At 37.1% G+C, this 16209-nt stretch overlaps 1 protein-coding gene across 2 annotated transcripts in view; it reads left to right on the forward strand.

Annotated features, from left to right (window-relative positions):
* Nucleotides 1-11810: 11810 nt before the first annotated feature.
* Nucleotides 11811-16209, forward strand: part of LOC113611349 (solute carrier family 22 member 9) — a 33937-nt gene continuing 29538 nt past the window's right edge. Inside the window, exons 1-2 of one of the 2 annotated variants that reach the window (XM_027090170.1) lie at nt 11811-12402; nt 13057-13160. In XM_027090170.1, the coding sequence (XP_026945971.1) occupies nt 12001-12402; nt 13057-13160 (506 nt within the window). In that variant the 5' untranslated portion in view covers nt 11811-12000. The remainder of the gene's footprint in view (nt 12403-13056; nt 13161-16209) is intronic. The other variant, XM_027090171.1, reaches the window with a different exon arrangement.

Consider the following 16209-nt stretch of genomic DNA (forward strand, 5'->3'; position numbering starts at 1 on the left):
CCCTGTGCTATGTGGCTGCTTCCCACTAGCTATCTATTTTACGTTTGGTAGTGAATATATGTCCATGCCACTCTTTCACTTTGCCCCAGCTTACCTTTCCCCCCTCCATATCTTCAAGTCCATTCTCTAGTAGGTCTGCATCTTTATTCCCATCTTGCCCCTAGGTTCTTCATGACCATTGTTTTTTTTTTAGACTCCATATATATGTGTTAACATATGGTGTTTTTTTCTCTCGTTCTGACTTACTTCACTCTGTATGACAGTCTCTAGGTCCATCCACCTTACTACAAATAACTTAGTTTCGTTCCTTTTGAGTAATATTCCATTGTATATATGTGCCACATCTTGTTTATCCATTCATCTGTTGATGGAAACTTTGGTTGCTTCCATGTCCTGCCTATTGTAAATAGAGCTGCAATGAACGTTTTGGTACATGACACTTTTTGAATTGTGGTTATCTCAGGGTATATGCTCAGTAGTGGGATTGCTGGGTGGCATGGTAGTTCTATTTTTAGTTTTCTAAGGAACGTCCATACTGTTCTCCATAGTGGCTGTATCAATTTACATTCCCACCAACAGTGCAAGAGGGTTCCCTTTTCTCCACACCCTCTCCAGCATTTATTGTTTCTAGATTTTTTGATGATGGCCATTTTCACCAGTGTGAGGTGATATGTCATTGTAGTTTTGATTTGCATTTCTCTAATGATTAATGATGTTGAGCATTCTTTCATGTGTCTGTTGGCAATCTGTATCTCTTCTTTGGAGAAATGTCTATTTAGGTCTTCTGCCCATTTTTGGATTGGGTTGTTTTTTTTTTAATGTTGAGCTGCATGAGCTGCTTCTAATTTTGGAGATTAATCCTTTGTCAGTTGCTTCATTTGCAAATATTTTCTCCCATTCTGAGGGTTGTCTTTTGGTCTTGTTTATGGTTTCCTTTGTTGTGCAAAAGCTTCTAAGTTTGATTAGGTCCCATTTGTTTATTTTTGTTTTTATTTCCATTTCTCTAGGAGGTGGGCCAAAAAGGATCTTGCTGTGATTTATGTCATAGAGTGTTCTGCCTATGTTTTCATCCAAGAGTTTGATGGTGTATGGCCTTATATTTAGGTCTTTAATCCATTTTGAGTTTATTTTTGTGTATGGTGTTAAGGAGTGTTCTAATTTCATTCTTTTACATGTAGCTGTCCAGTTTTCCCAGAACGACTTACTGAAGAGGCTGTATTTTCTCCACTGTATATTCTTGCCTCCTTTATCAAAGATGAGGTGACCATATGTGCGTGGGTTTATCTCTGGGCTTTCTATCCTGTTCCATTGATCTATATTTCTGTTTTTGTGCCAGTACCATACTGTCTTGATTACTGTAGCTTTGTAGTATAGTCAGAAGTCAGGGACCATCACTCTGATACCAAAACCAGACAAAGATGTCACAAAGAATGAAAACTACAGGCCAATATCACTGATGAACATAGATGCAAAATTCCTCAACAAAATGCTAGCAAACAGAATCCAACAGCACATAAAAGGATCGTACACTATGATCAAGTGGGGTTTATCCCAGGAATCCAAGGATTCTTCAATATACGCAAATCAATCAATGTGATACACCATATTAACAAACTGAAGGAGAAAAACCATATGATCATCTCAATAGATGCAGAGAAAGCTTTTGACAAAATTCAACATCGATTTATGGTAAAAACCCTCCAGAAAGTAGGCTTAGAGGGAACTTTCTTCAACATAATAAAGGCCATATATGACAAACCCACAGCCAACATCGTCCTCAATGGTGAAAAACTGAAACTATTTCCACTAAGATCAGGAAAAAGACCAGGTTGCCCACTCTCACCACTATTATTCAACATAGTTTTGGAAATTTTAGCCACAGCAATCAGAGAAGAAAAAGAAAGAAAAGGAATACAAATTGGAAAAGAAGTAAAGCTGTCACTGTTTGCAGATGACATGATATTATACAAAGAGAATCCTAAAGATGCTACCAGAAAACTACTAGAGCTAATTGATGAATTTGGTAAAGTAGCAGGATACAAAATGAATGCACAGAAATCTCTTGCATTCCTATACACTAATGATGAAAAATCTGAAAGTGAAATTAAGAAAACACTCCCATTTACCACTGCAACAAAAAGAATAAAATATCTATGAATAAACCGACCTAAGGAGACAAAAGACCTGTATGCAGAAAATTACAAGACACTGATAAAAGAAATTAAAGATGATACAAATAGATGGAGAGATATACCATGTTCCTGGATTGGAAGAATCAACATTGTGAAAATGACTCTACTACCCAAAGCAATCTACAGATTCAATGCAACCACTATCAAACTACCACTGACATTTTTCACAGAACTAGAACAAAAATTTCACAATTTGTATGGAAACACAAAAGACCCTGAATAGCCAAAGCAATCTTGAGAAAGAAAAACGGAGCTGGAGGAATCAGATATTTCTTTGTTAGCATGTAGAAATGCATTTGATCTCTATATGTTGATTTTGTATCCTACAAAGTTACTGAATTTGTAGATTAGTTCTAACAAATTTTTTTGGTTGAGTTGACAAATTTTCTATGTACAAGTTCATATCATCTTCAACCATAGAGAATATAATTCCTCCTTTCCAGTATGGATACATTTTACTTCTTTTTCTCTCCTGGTAGCTCTGAGTAGGAATTCCAGGATTATGTTGATAGGAGAGGTGTGAGTGGGCACACTTTTTTCCCCTGAACATAGAGGGAAATATTTCAAAGTGTCACTACTGTGTGTGATGTTATCTGAAGACCTGTTGTATATAATCTTTATTATGTTCAGGTATGTTCCTTCTATACCCAGTTAATTGGGCACTTATATTTTTATCACAAATACGTAGACATTAACAACACACTCTTGAACAAACATTCCACTGAAGAGGAAATTGAAAGAGGGTTTTAAAAATATCTGAGACAAACAAAAACAAAATCACAGCACACCATAATTTCTGAGATGTGGCAAGATACTAGTAAAAGTGAATTTTATATTAACAAATGTCTATGTTAGAAAGAAAAAATATCTTAAATAAACAATCTAACTTTATACCACAAAGAAGTAGAAAAAGAAAAAACTAAGCCCAAAGTTAGTAGAAGGAAGTTAACAGTCAAGATTACAGCAGCATTAAATGCACCAATATTAAAATTATAGGGGTCCCAGAAGAAGAAGAGAAAAAGAAAGGGACTCAGAAAATATTTGAAGAGATTATAGTTGAAAATTTCCCTAACATGGGAATGGAAATAGTTAATCAAGTCCAGGAAGGACAGAGAGTCCCATACAGGATAAATCCAAGGAGAAACACGCCAAGACACATATTAATCAAACTATCAAAAATTATATACAAAGAAAAAATATTAAAAGCAGCAAGGGAAAAATAACAAATAACACACTAGGGAATCCCCATAAGCTTAACAGCTGATCTTTCAGCAGAAACTCTGCAAGCCAGAAAGGAGTGGCAGGACATATTTAAAGTGATGAAGGAGAAAAACCTACAGCCAAGATTACTGTACCCAGCAAGGATCTCATTCAGATTTGACAGAGAAATTAAAACCTTTAGAGACAAGCAAAAGCTAAGAGAACTCAGCACCACCAAACCAGCTTTACAAAAAATGCTAAAGGAACTTCTCTAGGCAGGAAACACAGAGAAAGAAAAGACCTACAATAACAAACCCAAAACAAATAAGAAAATGGTAATAAGAACATACACATCGATAATTACCTTAAATGTAAAAGGATTAAATGCTCCAACCAAAAGACATAGACTGGCTGAATGGATACAAAAACAAGACCTGTGTATACGCTGTCTACAAGAGACCCACTTCAGACCTAGGGACACATACAGACTGAAAGTGAGGGGAGGGAAAAAGATATTCCATGCAAATGGAAATCAAAAGAAAGCTGGAGCAGCAATTCTCATATCAGACAAAATAGATTTGAAAACAAAGACTACTACACGTGACAAAGGACACTACATAATGATCAAGGGATCAAACCAAGAAGAAGATATAACAATTGTAAATATTTATGCACCCAACATAGGAGCACCTCAATACCTAAGACAAATACTAGCAGCCAGAAAAGGGGAAATCGACAGTAACACCATGATAGTAGGGGACTTTAACACCCCACTTTCAACAATGGACAGATCATCCAAAATGAAAATAAATAAGGAAACACAAGCTTTAAATGGTACATTAAACAAGATGGACTTAATTCATATTTATAGGACATTCCATCCAAAAACAACAGAATACACATTCTTCTCAAGTGCACATGGAACATTCTCCAGGATAAATCATATCTTGGGTCACAAAATCAGGCATGGTAAATTTAAGAAAATTGAAATCATATCAAGTATCTTTTCTGACCACAACGCTATGAGACTAGATATCAATTACAGGAAAAAAATCTGTAAAAAATACAAACACATGGAGGCTAAACAATACATTACTTAATAACCAAGAGATCACTGAAGAAATCAAAGAGGAGATAAAAAAATACCTAGAAACAAATGACAATAAAACACGATGAGCCAAAACCTATGGGATGCAGCAAAAGCAGTTCTAAGCGGGAAGTTTATAGCAACACAATCCTACCTTAAGAAACAGAAACATCTCAGATAAACAACTAACCTTACATCTAAGCAATTAGAGAAAGAAGAATAAATAAACCCCAAAGTTAGCAGAAGAAAAGAAATCATAAAGATCAGATCAGAAATAAATGAGAAAGAAATGAAGGAAACGATAGCAAAGATCAATAAAACTAAAAGCTGGTTCTTTGAGAAGATAAACAAAATTGATAAACCATTAGCCAGACTCATCAAGAAAAAAAAGAAGACTCAAATCAACAGAATTAGAAAGGAAAAAGAAGTAACAACTGAAACAGCAGAAATACAAAGGATCATGAGAGATTACTGCAAGCCACTATTTGCCAATAAAATGGACAACCTGGAAGAAATGGACAAATTCTTAGAAAAGCACAATTTTCGACACTGAACCAGGAAGAAATAGAAAATATAAACAGACCAATCACAAGCACTGAAATTGAGATTGTGATTAAATATCTTCCAACAAACAAAAGCCCAGGACCAGATGGCTTCACAGGCGAATTCTACCAAACATTTAGAGAAGAGCTAACACCTATCCTTCTCAAACTCTTCCAAAATATAGCAGAGGGAGGAACACTACGAAACTCATTCTATGAGACCACCATCACCCTGATACCAAAACCAGACAAAGATGGCACAAAGAAAGAAAACTACAGGCCAATATCACTGATGAACATAGATGCAAAAATCTTCAACAAAATACTAGCAAACAGAATCCAACAGCACATTAAAAGGATCATACACCATGATCAAGTGGGGTTTATCCCAGGAATGCAAGGATTCTTCATTATACACAAATCAATCAATGTGATACATCATATTAACAAACTGAAGGATAAACAGCATATGATCATCTCAGTAGATGCAGGAAAAGTTTTCAACAAAATTCAACACCAATTTATGATAAAAACCCTCCAGAAAGTAGGCATAGAGGGAACTTACCTCAACATAATAAAGGCCATATATGACAAATCCACAGCCAACATCATTCTCAATGGTGAAAAACTGAAACCATTTCCACTAAGGTCAGGAACAAGACAAGGTTGCCCACTTTCACCAATATTATTCAACATAGTTTTGGAAGTTTTAGCCACAGCAATCAGAGAGGAAAAAGAAATAAAAGGAACCCAAGTCGGAAAAGAAGAAGTAAAGCTGTCATTGTTTGCAGATGACATGACACTATACATAGAGAATCCTAAAGATGCTAGCAGAAAACTACTAGAGCTAATCAATGAATTTGGTAAAGTTGCAGGAAACAAAATGAATGCACAGAAATCTCTTGCATTCCTATACACTAATTATGGAAAATCTGAAAAAGAAATTAAGGAAACACTCCCATTCACCTCTGCAACAAAAAGAATAAAATACCTAGGAATAAACCAACTTAAGGAGACAAAAGACCTGTATGCAGAAAACTACAAGATGCTGATGAAAAAAATTAAAGATGATACAAACAGATGGAGAGATATACCATGTGCTTGGATTGGAAGAATCAACATTGTGAAAATGACTCTGCTACCCAAAGCAATCTACAGATTCAATGCAATCCCTATCAAACTACCAATGGTATTTTTCACAGAAGTAGAATAAAAAATTTCTCAATTTGCATGGAAACACAAAAGACCCTGAATAGCCAAAGCAATCTTAAGAAAGAATAACGGAGCTGGAGGAATCAGACTCCCTGACTTCAGACTATATTACAAAGCTACAGTAATCAAGAAACTGTGGTACTGGCACAAAAACAGAAATATAGATCATTGGAACAGGATAGAGAGCCCAGAGATAAACTCATGCACATATGGTCACCTTATTTTTAATAAAGGAGGAAAGAATATACAATGGAGAAAAGACAGCCTCTTCAATAAGTGGTGCTGGTAAAACTGGACAGCTACATGTAAAAGAATGAAATTAGAACATTCCCTAACACCATACACAAAAATAAATTCAAAATGGATTAAAGACCTAAATGTAAGGCCAGACACTATGAAACTCTTAGAGGAAAACATAGGCAGCACACTCTATGACATAAATCACACAAGATCATTTTTGACCCACCTCTTAGAGAAATAGAAATAAAAACAAACAAACAAAAACAAATGTGACCGAATGATACTTAAAAGCTTTTGGACAGCAAAGAAAAACATAAACAAGAGGAAAAGGCAACCATCAGAGTGGGAGAAAATATTTGCAAATGAAGCAACTGACAAAGGATTAATCTCCAGAATTTACAAGCAGCTCATGCAGTTCAATATCAAAAAAACAAAAACACAATCCAAAAATGGGCAGAATACCTACATACACATTTCTCCAAAGGAGATATACAGATGGCCCAGAAACACATGAAAGGATGCTCAACATCATTAATCATTAGAGAAATGCAAATCAAAACTACAATGACATATCATCTCACACTGGTGAAAATGGCCATCATCAAAAAATCTACAAACAATAAATGCTGGAGAGGGTGTGGAGAAAAGGGAACCCTCTTGCACTGTTAGTGGGAATGTAAATTGATACCCCCACTATATACAACAGTATGGAGGTTCCTTAAAAAACTAAAAATAGAACTACCATATGACCCAGCAACCCCCCTACTGGGCATATACCCTGAGAAAACAATAATTCAAAAAGAGTCAATTACTACAATGTTCATTGCAGCTCTATTTACAGTAGCCAGGACATGGAAGCAACCAAAGTTTCCATCAACAGATGAATGGATAAACAAGATGTGGCACATATATACAATGGAATATTACTCAGCCATAAAAAGAAATGAAATTGAGTTATTTGTAGTGAGATGGATGGAGCTAGAGTCTGTCATACAGAGTGCACTAAGTCAGAAAGAGAAAAACAAATACCGTATGCTAACACATATATATGGAATGTAGAAAAAGAAAAAGAAAAAAAAGGTCAGAAGAACCTAGGGGCAAGACGGGAATAAAGACACAGACCTACTAGAGAATGGACTTGAGGATACAGGGAGGGGAAGGGTAAGATGGAACAAAGTGAGAGAGTGGCATAGACATATATACACTACCAAATGTAAAATAGGTAGCTAGTGGGAAGCAGCCACATAGCACAGGGAGATCAACTCGGTGCTTTGTGACTACCTTGAGGGGTGGGATAGGGAGAGTGGGAGGGAGGGAGATGCAAGAGGGAAGAGATATGGGGACATATGTATATGTATAACTGATTTTGTTATAAAGCAGAAACCAACACACCATTGTAAAGCAGTTATATTCCAATAAAGATGTTAAAAAAAAAAAAAGAATATAAGGGCAGAACAGGAATGAAGACGCAGACATAGAGAATGGACTTGAGGACATGAGGAGAGGGAAGGGTAAGCTGGGACAATGTGAGAGAGTGACATGGACATATGTACCCTACCAAATGTAAAATAGATAGCTAGTGGGAAGCAGCTGCAATGCACAGGGAGATCAGCTCAGTGCTTTGTGACCACCTAGACTGGTGAGATAGGGATGGTGGGAGGGAGAGGCAAGAAGGAGGAGATTTGTGGATATATGTATACATAAAGCTGATTCACTTTGTTATACAGCAGAAACTAACACACCATTGTAAAGCAATTATACTCCAATAAAGTTGTTTAAAAAAAAAAGACTGTTACAAGAGACAAAGAAGGACAGTACATAATGATCAAGGCATCAGTCCAAGAATAAGTTATGACAGTTGTAAATATATATGCACCCAACATAGGAGCAAGTCAATATATAAGGCAAATGCCACAGCAATCAGAGAAGAAAAAGAAATAAAAGGAATCCACCTTGGAAAGAAAGAATTAAAACTGTCAGTGTTTGCAGATGTCATGAAACTATACATAGAACATCCTAAAGGTGCTACCAGAAAACTACTAGAGGTCATCAATGAATTCAGTAAATTTGCAGGATACAAAATTAGTACAGAGAAATCTCTTGCATTCATATACACTAACAATGAAAGATCAGAAAGAGAAATGAAGGAAACAATCCCATTTACCATTGCATCAAAAAGAATAAAATACCTAGAAATAAACCTAATTAAGGAGGCAAAATACCTGTACTCTGAAAACTGTAAGTCGCTGATGAAAGAAATTGAAGATGACATAAACAGATGGAAAGATATATGAAAGTTCTTGTACTGGAAGAATCAATATTGTCAAAATGACTATACTACCCAAGGCAATCTACAGACTCAATGCAATCCCTGTCAAATTACCAATAGTATTTTTCACAGAACTAGAACAAAAAAATCTTAAAATTTGTATGGATACACGAAAGACCACCAATAGCCAAAGCAATCTTGAGAAAGAAAAACGGAGCTGGAAGAATCAGGCTCCCAGACTTCAGACTACACTACAAATGTACAATAATCAAAACAGTATGGTACTGGCACAAAAACAGAAATAGAGATCAAGGGAACAGGATAGAAAGCCCAGAAGTAAACCTACGCACCTATAGTCAATTAACCTATGACAAAGGAATCAAGAATATACAATGAAGAAAAGATAGTCTCTTCAATAAGTGGTGCTTGGAAAACTGGACAGCTCCATGTAAAAAAATGAAATTAGAACGTTCTCTAACACCTTACACAAAAATAAACTCAAAATGGATTAAAGTCCTAAATGTAAGATCAGATACAATAAAACTCCTAGAAGAAAACATAGAACACTCTTTGACATAAATCACAGCAATATTTTTTGGAGCCACCTCCTAGAGTAATGAAAATAAAAACAAAAATAAACAAATGGGATCTAATTAAACTAAAAAGCTTTTGCACAGCGAAGGAAACCATAAAAACAAACAAACAAACAAACAAAAAAACCCGAAAAGACAACTCACAGAATGGAAGAAAATATTTGCAAATGAAGTGACCAACAAGAGATTAATCCCCAAAACATACAAACAGCTCATGTGGTTCAATATCAAAAAAGCAAACAGGGCTCCCCTGGTGGCGCAGTGGTTGAGAGTCCGCCTGCCGATGCAGGGGACGCGGGTTCGTGCTCCGGTCCGGGAAGATCCTACATGCTGTGGAGTGGCTGGGCCCGTGAGCCATGGCCGCTGAGCCTGTTCGTCCGGAGCCTGTGCTCCGCAACGGGAGAGGCCACAACAGTGAGAGGCCCATGTACAGCAAAAAAAAAAAAAAAAGCAAACAACCCAATCAAAAAGTTGGCAAAAGATCTAAATAGACATTTCTCCAAAGAAGACATACAGATGGCCAAAAACACATGAAGAGATGTACAACATCACTAATTATTAGATAAATGCAAACTACAATGAGATTTACAATAGCCAGGACATGGAAGCAACCTAAATGTCCATCAACAGAGGAATGGATAAAGAAGATGTAGTACAGGGCTTCCCTGGTGGCGCAGTGGTTGAGAGTACGCCTGCTGATGCAGGGGACACGTGTTCGTGCCCCGGTCCGGGAAGATCCCACATGCCGCGGAGCGGCTAGGCCCGTGAGCCATGGCCGCTGAGCCTGCGCGTCCGGAGCCTGTGCTCCGCAATGGGAGAGGCCACAACAGTAAGAGGCCCGCACAACGCAAAGAAAAAAAAAAAAAAAAAGAAGATGTAGTACATATATACGGTGGAATATTACTCATCTGTAAGAAAGAATGAAATAATGCCATTTGCAGCAACATGGATGTACCTGGAGATTATCATACTAAGTCAGAAAAGAGAAAGACAAATATATCTCTTATATGCAGAATCTTTTAAAAAAAATGATACAAATGAACTTATTTACAAAACAGAAACAGTTTCACAGGAAAGGTGGGGGGAGGGATAAATTGGGAATTTGGGATTGACATTTATGCACTGCTATATTTAAAATAGATAACCAACAAGGACCTACTGTATAGCACAGGGAACTTTGCCCACTATTCTGTAATAACCTAAATGGGAAAAGAATTTGAAAAAGGATAGATACATGTATATGTATAACTGAATCACTTTACTGTACACCTGAAACTAACACAACATTGTTAATCCACTATACTCCAATATAAAGTAAAAATTAAATATATATGTAGAAAAATAATAAAGTCAAATTAATTGCCAAAAATAGAATTAATTAGTCATAAAAAGGAATGAAAGAATGGCATATGTTACAACATAGATGAAACTTGAAAACATTATGTTAAGTGAAAAAAAAAACAGAAAGAAGCCAGATACAAAGGCCCACATATTTTATAACGTGATTTCTATGAAATACATAAATTAGGCAAATCCATAGCGACAGATGTAGATTAGTGGTTGCTAAGAGTTAGGGGTAAAGTGGGGAATGGGGTGTGACTCCTCGTGGGTACAGGTTTCTTTTGTGGTGACGAAAATGTTCTGTAATGAGAGCGTAGTCATGGATGCACAACTGTGAACAAACAAAATCCATGTACGTGTATATTTTAAAGAGAATTACGTGTTATATGAATTATACCACAATAAGGCTTCAAAAAATTTTTAATGGAAAATTTAGTGCTAACAAAGATGACAGTTTTCCTATATTGCTGTTAGTTCTTCCATAGCACATTGTGCATTTGCCATATATATGTTTTATAATATCAGATTGTAGTTATTTACATACCTCTCCCTTACTCACCATAGTCTTACACTTAAAGACCTTGTCTAACACAGTGCTGTATTCCTAGAACAGAGCAGGTCCTCACAAATGTTATCCGAATGAATCTATAAGCCTGTAAAAAATAAACTTCTCTATGCACTGACTTAGCCCTCTGCCCTCCATCACTACCCACCCTGACCCCATTTTGAGGAATTTATTTTCAATGTGAAATCATGGTTTGATTTGACTCTCAGCAGAATAATGTCATTTACCAAAAGAAAGATTTAAATTTACTCAGGACTATTTTCATTAACTCTTTTAATCAAAAGTCAGTACTAAAAAGCAAAGCACTTACTTTCAGTACTTTTCACAGAAAACCAAACACGTTTCACTTTCGAGTCTGACAAATGACATGTTCTGAAAGGGACTGCAAACCATGTAGCAGGTTTATTTTATTTTATTGACAGATGTGTAGCTCAAAGTCCAGTGTCACTTTGGGACACTGCTGATAAAAAGAATTTTCACAAAGTAGACCTTTAAACAGTTTTGTCAATTGCTGGAAGCATCTCAGCAAAATATTTCTCTGTGACTTTAAAGAAGACAGTTACCGACCAGATCCCCAAACAAGCTGGAGAAATAGCTTCCATGGCCTTGCTGTGAAGGTGAGACAGGGCGCATCGAGCTAATACTGAGATCAGGATCAATACACACTTAGTGTGTGACATAGTGAAAGGAAACTTTTTCTTCCTTTGAACTTCTCTAAATAGTCATTTTGCCTCCCCTTGGGGATCACTGCTCAGCTCAATGGCCTTTCAGGACCTCCTGGATCAAGTTGGAGGCCTGGGGAGATTCCAGATCCTTCAGATGGTTTTCCTTTGTATCTCCAGCCTCATAGTGTACCCTCATATTCTATTGGAGAACTTCACTGCAGCTGTTCCTGGTCATCGCTGCTGGGTTCACATCCTTGACAATGACACTGACTCTGCTAATGGCACTGGGACCCTCAGCGAAGACACCCTCCTGAGAATCTCCATCCCACTGGACTCAAACCTGAGGCCAGAGAAGTGTCGTCGCTTCCTCCTCCCCCAGTGGCAGCTCCTTCACCTGAACGGGACCTTCCCCAACATGAGTGATCTGGACACAGAACCCTGTGTGGATGGCTGGGTGTATGACCAAAGCTCCTTCTCCTCCACTGTCGTGACTGAGGTAAGAGGCCCCATTTACATCTTATGAGTGCATGGTCTGGGTGTTTAAGGGTAACAGAGTAATGAACAAGCTTCTAGAATTTTTAGTCACTATTAGGTGCTCATTCTTCATTCTTTCAGCAAATATTAATTACTTCTTTACTGAATGCCAGACACCTATATATTTCATGAGTCTAATGAACTCAAAAATAGATGTGACCTTGCTATTATATGGCTTTTATTATTTAAAAGACCAAAGGTTAAGCAAGTAATTTATGCGATGTGTTTAAAAGGTCAGTAATGCTCAACCTGGCTTGAAAATTAGAAATATCAGGGATATTGATCAAAACCTCCAAGCGCTGTACCCCAGAGCAACCATATGAGAAGATCTGTAATGAAATTCTGGCCTCAGTAAATTTTTAGATCTCCTCAAATGATTGCACTGTGGCCATGTTTGAGGATCACTTATTATGGAATTAAAAAAGGCATAAATATAACCAACAGGTTTAAGCTGATACCTGAATGATAAAAGTCAACTAAAGTAAAAAAGGAAGCTGGAGAGGAAAAAAGGGCTGAAACAAAGAAACGTGTAAATCATTTAAACTGTTTCAATCAGGTTTCCACTGAGGGGTCAAAAGTTGTGGAGCTCTCCTTTGTTGGTTTCCTTCTCTTCCAGTGGGACCTGGTATGTGAATCTCAGTCACTAAAATCAATGGCCAAATTCTTATTCATGGCTGGAATGCTGGTGGGAAGCATCATATATGGCCATTTATCAGACAGGTGAGTGTCTCTGGATCACAGCTGTCTTTACTCATGTATTTTCATGAACTCATAAATCATTCTTCCATTAAGCAACACTTATGATTACTGTAGCTTTGTAGTATAGTCTGAAGTCAGGGAGCCTGATTCCTCCAGCTCCATTTTTCGTTCTCAAGATTGCCTTGGCTATTTGGGGTCTTTTGCGTTTCCATACAAATTGTGAAATTTTTTATTCTAGTTCTGTGAAAAATGCCATTGGTAGTTTGATAGGGATTGCATTGAATCTGTAGATTGCTTTGGATAGTAGAGTCATTTTCACAATGTTGATTTTTCCAATCCAAGAACATGGTATATCTCTCCATTTATTTGTATCATCTTTAATTTCTTTCATCAGTGTCTTATAATTTTCTGCATACAGGTCTTTTGTCTCCTTAGGTAGGTTTATTCCTAGATATTTTATTCTTTTTGTTGCAATGGTAAATGGGAGTGTTTTCTTAATTTCAGTTTCAGATTTTTCATCATTAGTGTATAGGAATGCCAGAGATTTCCGTGCATTAATTTTGTATCCTGCAACTTTACCAAATTCATTGATTAGCTCTAGTAGTTTTCTGGTAGCATCTTTAGGATTCTCTATGTATAGTATCATATCAGTATGATACTGGCACAAAAACAGACATATAGATCAATGGAACAGGATAGAAAGCCCAGAGATAAACCAACACACCTATGGTCACCTTATCTTTGATAAAGGAGACAAGAATATATAGTGGAGAAAAGACAGCCTCTTCAATAAGTGGTGCTGGGAAAACTGGACTTTTACATACTGTAAAAGTATGAAATTAGAACACTCCCTAACACCAAATACAAAAATAAACTCAAAATGGATTAAAGCCCTAAATGTAAGGCCAGACACTATCAAACTCTTGGAGGAAAACATAGGCAGAACACTCTATGACATAAATCACAGCAAGATCCTTTTTGACCCACCTCCTAGAGAAATGGAAATAAAAACAAAAATAAACAAATGGGACCTAATGAAACTTAAAAGCTTTTGCACAGCAAAGGAAACCATAAACAAGACGAAAAGGCAACCCTCAGAATGGGAGAAAATATTTGCAAATGAAGCAACTGACAAAGGATTAATCTCCAAATTTTACAAGCAGCTCATGCAGCTCAATATCAAAAAAACAAAAAACCAAACCAAAAATGGGCAGAAGACCTAAATAGACATTTCTCCAAAGAAGAGATACAGATTGCCAACAGACACATGAAAGGATGCTCAACATCATTAATCATTAGAGAAATGCAAATCAAAACTACAATGACACATCATCTCACACCAGTCAGAATGGCCATCATCAAAAATTCTAGAAACAATAAATGCTGGAAAGGGTGTGGAGAAAAGGGAACCCTCTTGTACTGTTGGTCGGAATGTAAATTGATACAGCCACTATGGAGAACAGTATGGAGGTTCCTTAGAAAACTAAAAATAGAACTACCATACGACCCAGCAATCCCACTACTGGGCATATACCCTGAGAAAACCATAGTTCAAAAAGAGTCATGTACCAAAATGTTCATTGCAGCTCCATTTACAATAGCCAGGACATGGAAGCAACCTAAGTGTCCATAATCGGATGAATGGATAAAGAAGATGTGGCACATATATACAATGGAATATTACTCAGGCATAAAAAGAAACGAAATTGAGTTATTTGTAGTGAGGTGGATGGACCTAGAGTCTGTCATACAGAGTGAAGTAAGTCAGAAAGAGAAAAACAAATACCGTATGCTAACACATATATATGGAATCTAAGAAAAAAAAAGGTCATGAAGAACCTAGGGGTAAGACGGGAATAAAGACACAGACTTACTAGAGAATGGACTTGAGGATATAGGGAGGGGGAAGGGTAAGCTGGGACAAAGTGAGAGGGTGGCATGGACATATATACACTACCAAATGTAAAATAGATAGCTAGTGGGAAGCAGCCGCATAGCACAGGGAGATCAGCTTGGTGCTTTGTGACCACCTAGAGGGGTGGGATAGGGAGGGTGGGAGGAAGGGAGATGCAAGAGGGAAGAGATATGGGAACATATGTATAGGTATAACTGATTCACTTTGTTATAAAGCAGAAACTAACACACCATTGTAAAGCAATTGTACTCCAATAAAAATGTTAAAAAAAAAAACACACTTATGGCAAATTACACTGCCCTGGGGCTTCCTTGCTCCCCAGGGATCTAGAAACACAAACAAATGGAGAATTATAGTCCATCTGGTGAGGGCTATTTTATCAGCTGTGAGCACTGTGTATGGGATACAGAAACAACATCTCCATCAGACATGGGAGCATTTTAGGATGAGGTTTAGAACAGAGGTGCCACAACATGTGGCTTATAAAGACGAGAAAGAGGTACCTATGGGAACAGAGAGGAAGATGTTTCACATCATGAGATTCAACCTGCTCAATGATACAATATGGAAAACAATGTTGCATGCCTTAGCCAGGGGGCCGTGTTCAGTCCCTCTTAGCTGAATGCTTGTGGATTTTCAGAGCATGGTCATCATGTCCCTGTTTCTCAAGTGTGATGGGTAAACATTCCTAAGAAATCTGTGTTATACATAGCAAAGTGTCTTGGTGGTGTCTTCCAAGGACCTTGATTTTTATTTTTGCTGAAACATTACTTTAAAGGTAAATTTTTCAACCATGTAGGGAATTAATCTAATGACAACTTCTGTCACCATTTGTGGTATTAGAAATTGGAATACCCTGTGCCTGACCATACCACTTCTGAATTAGACAGCCAACCTTTGCCACCACCCAAGCCTGTCTCCTCTAAAGGGTATGGGGAATTAAGGTGCCCCTTACCACTACTAGCATAATGCCATCTGTTTTCTCAGGTGAAAACTGTGAATTCTGAATTTATGACCTTATAAAAGGTACCTTATAAAAGTTTTCAGAGTCAGAATGTTCATTTCTAACAGTTCTATAACACAGAACTACTCATCTTGCAGAAATAAAAATAAAACAATATATCTATGCTGATTGATTTTTGAAAAAGCTTCCAA

This window comes from Aethalodelphis obliquidens, unplaced genomic scaffold (assembly GCF_003676395.1).
Source record: "Aethalodelphis obliquidens isolate GAN/ISIS:26980383/991018 unplaced genomic scaffold, ASM367639v1 scaffold69, whole genome shotgun sequence".
Taxonomy (NCBI): Eukaryota; Metazoa; Chordata; class Mammalia; order Artiodactyla; family Delphinidae; genus Aethalodelphis; species Aethalodelphis obliquidens.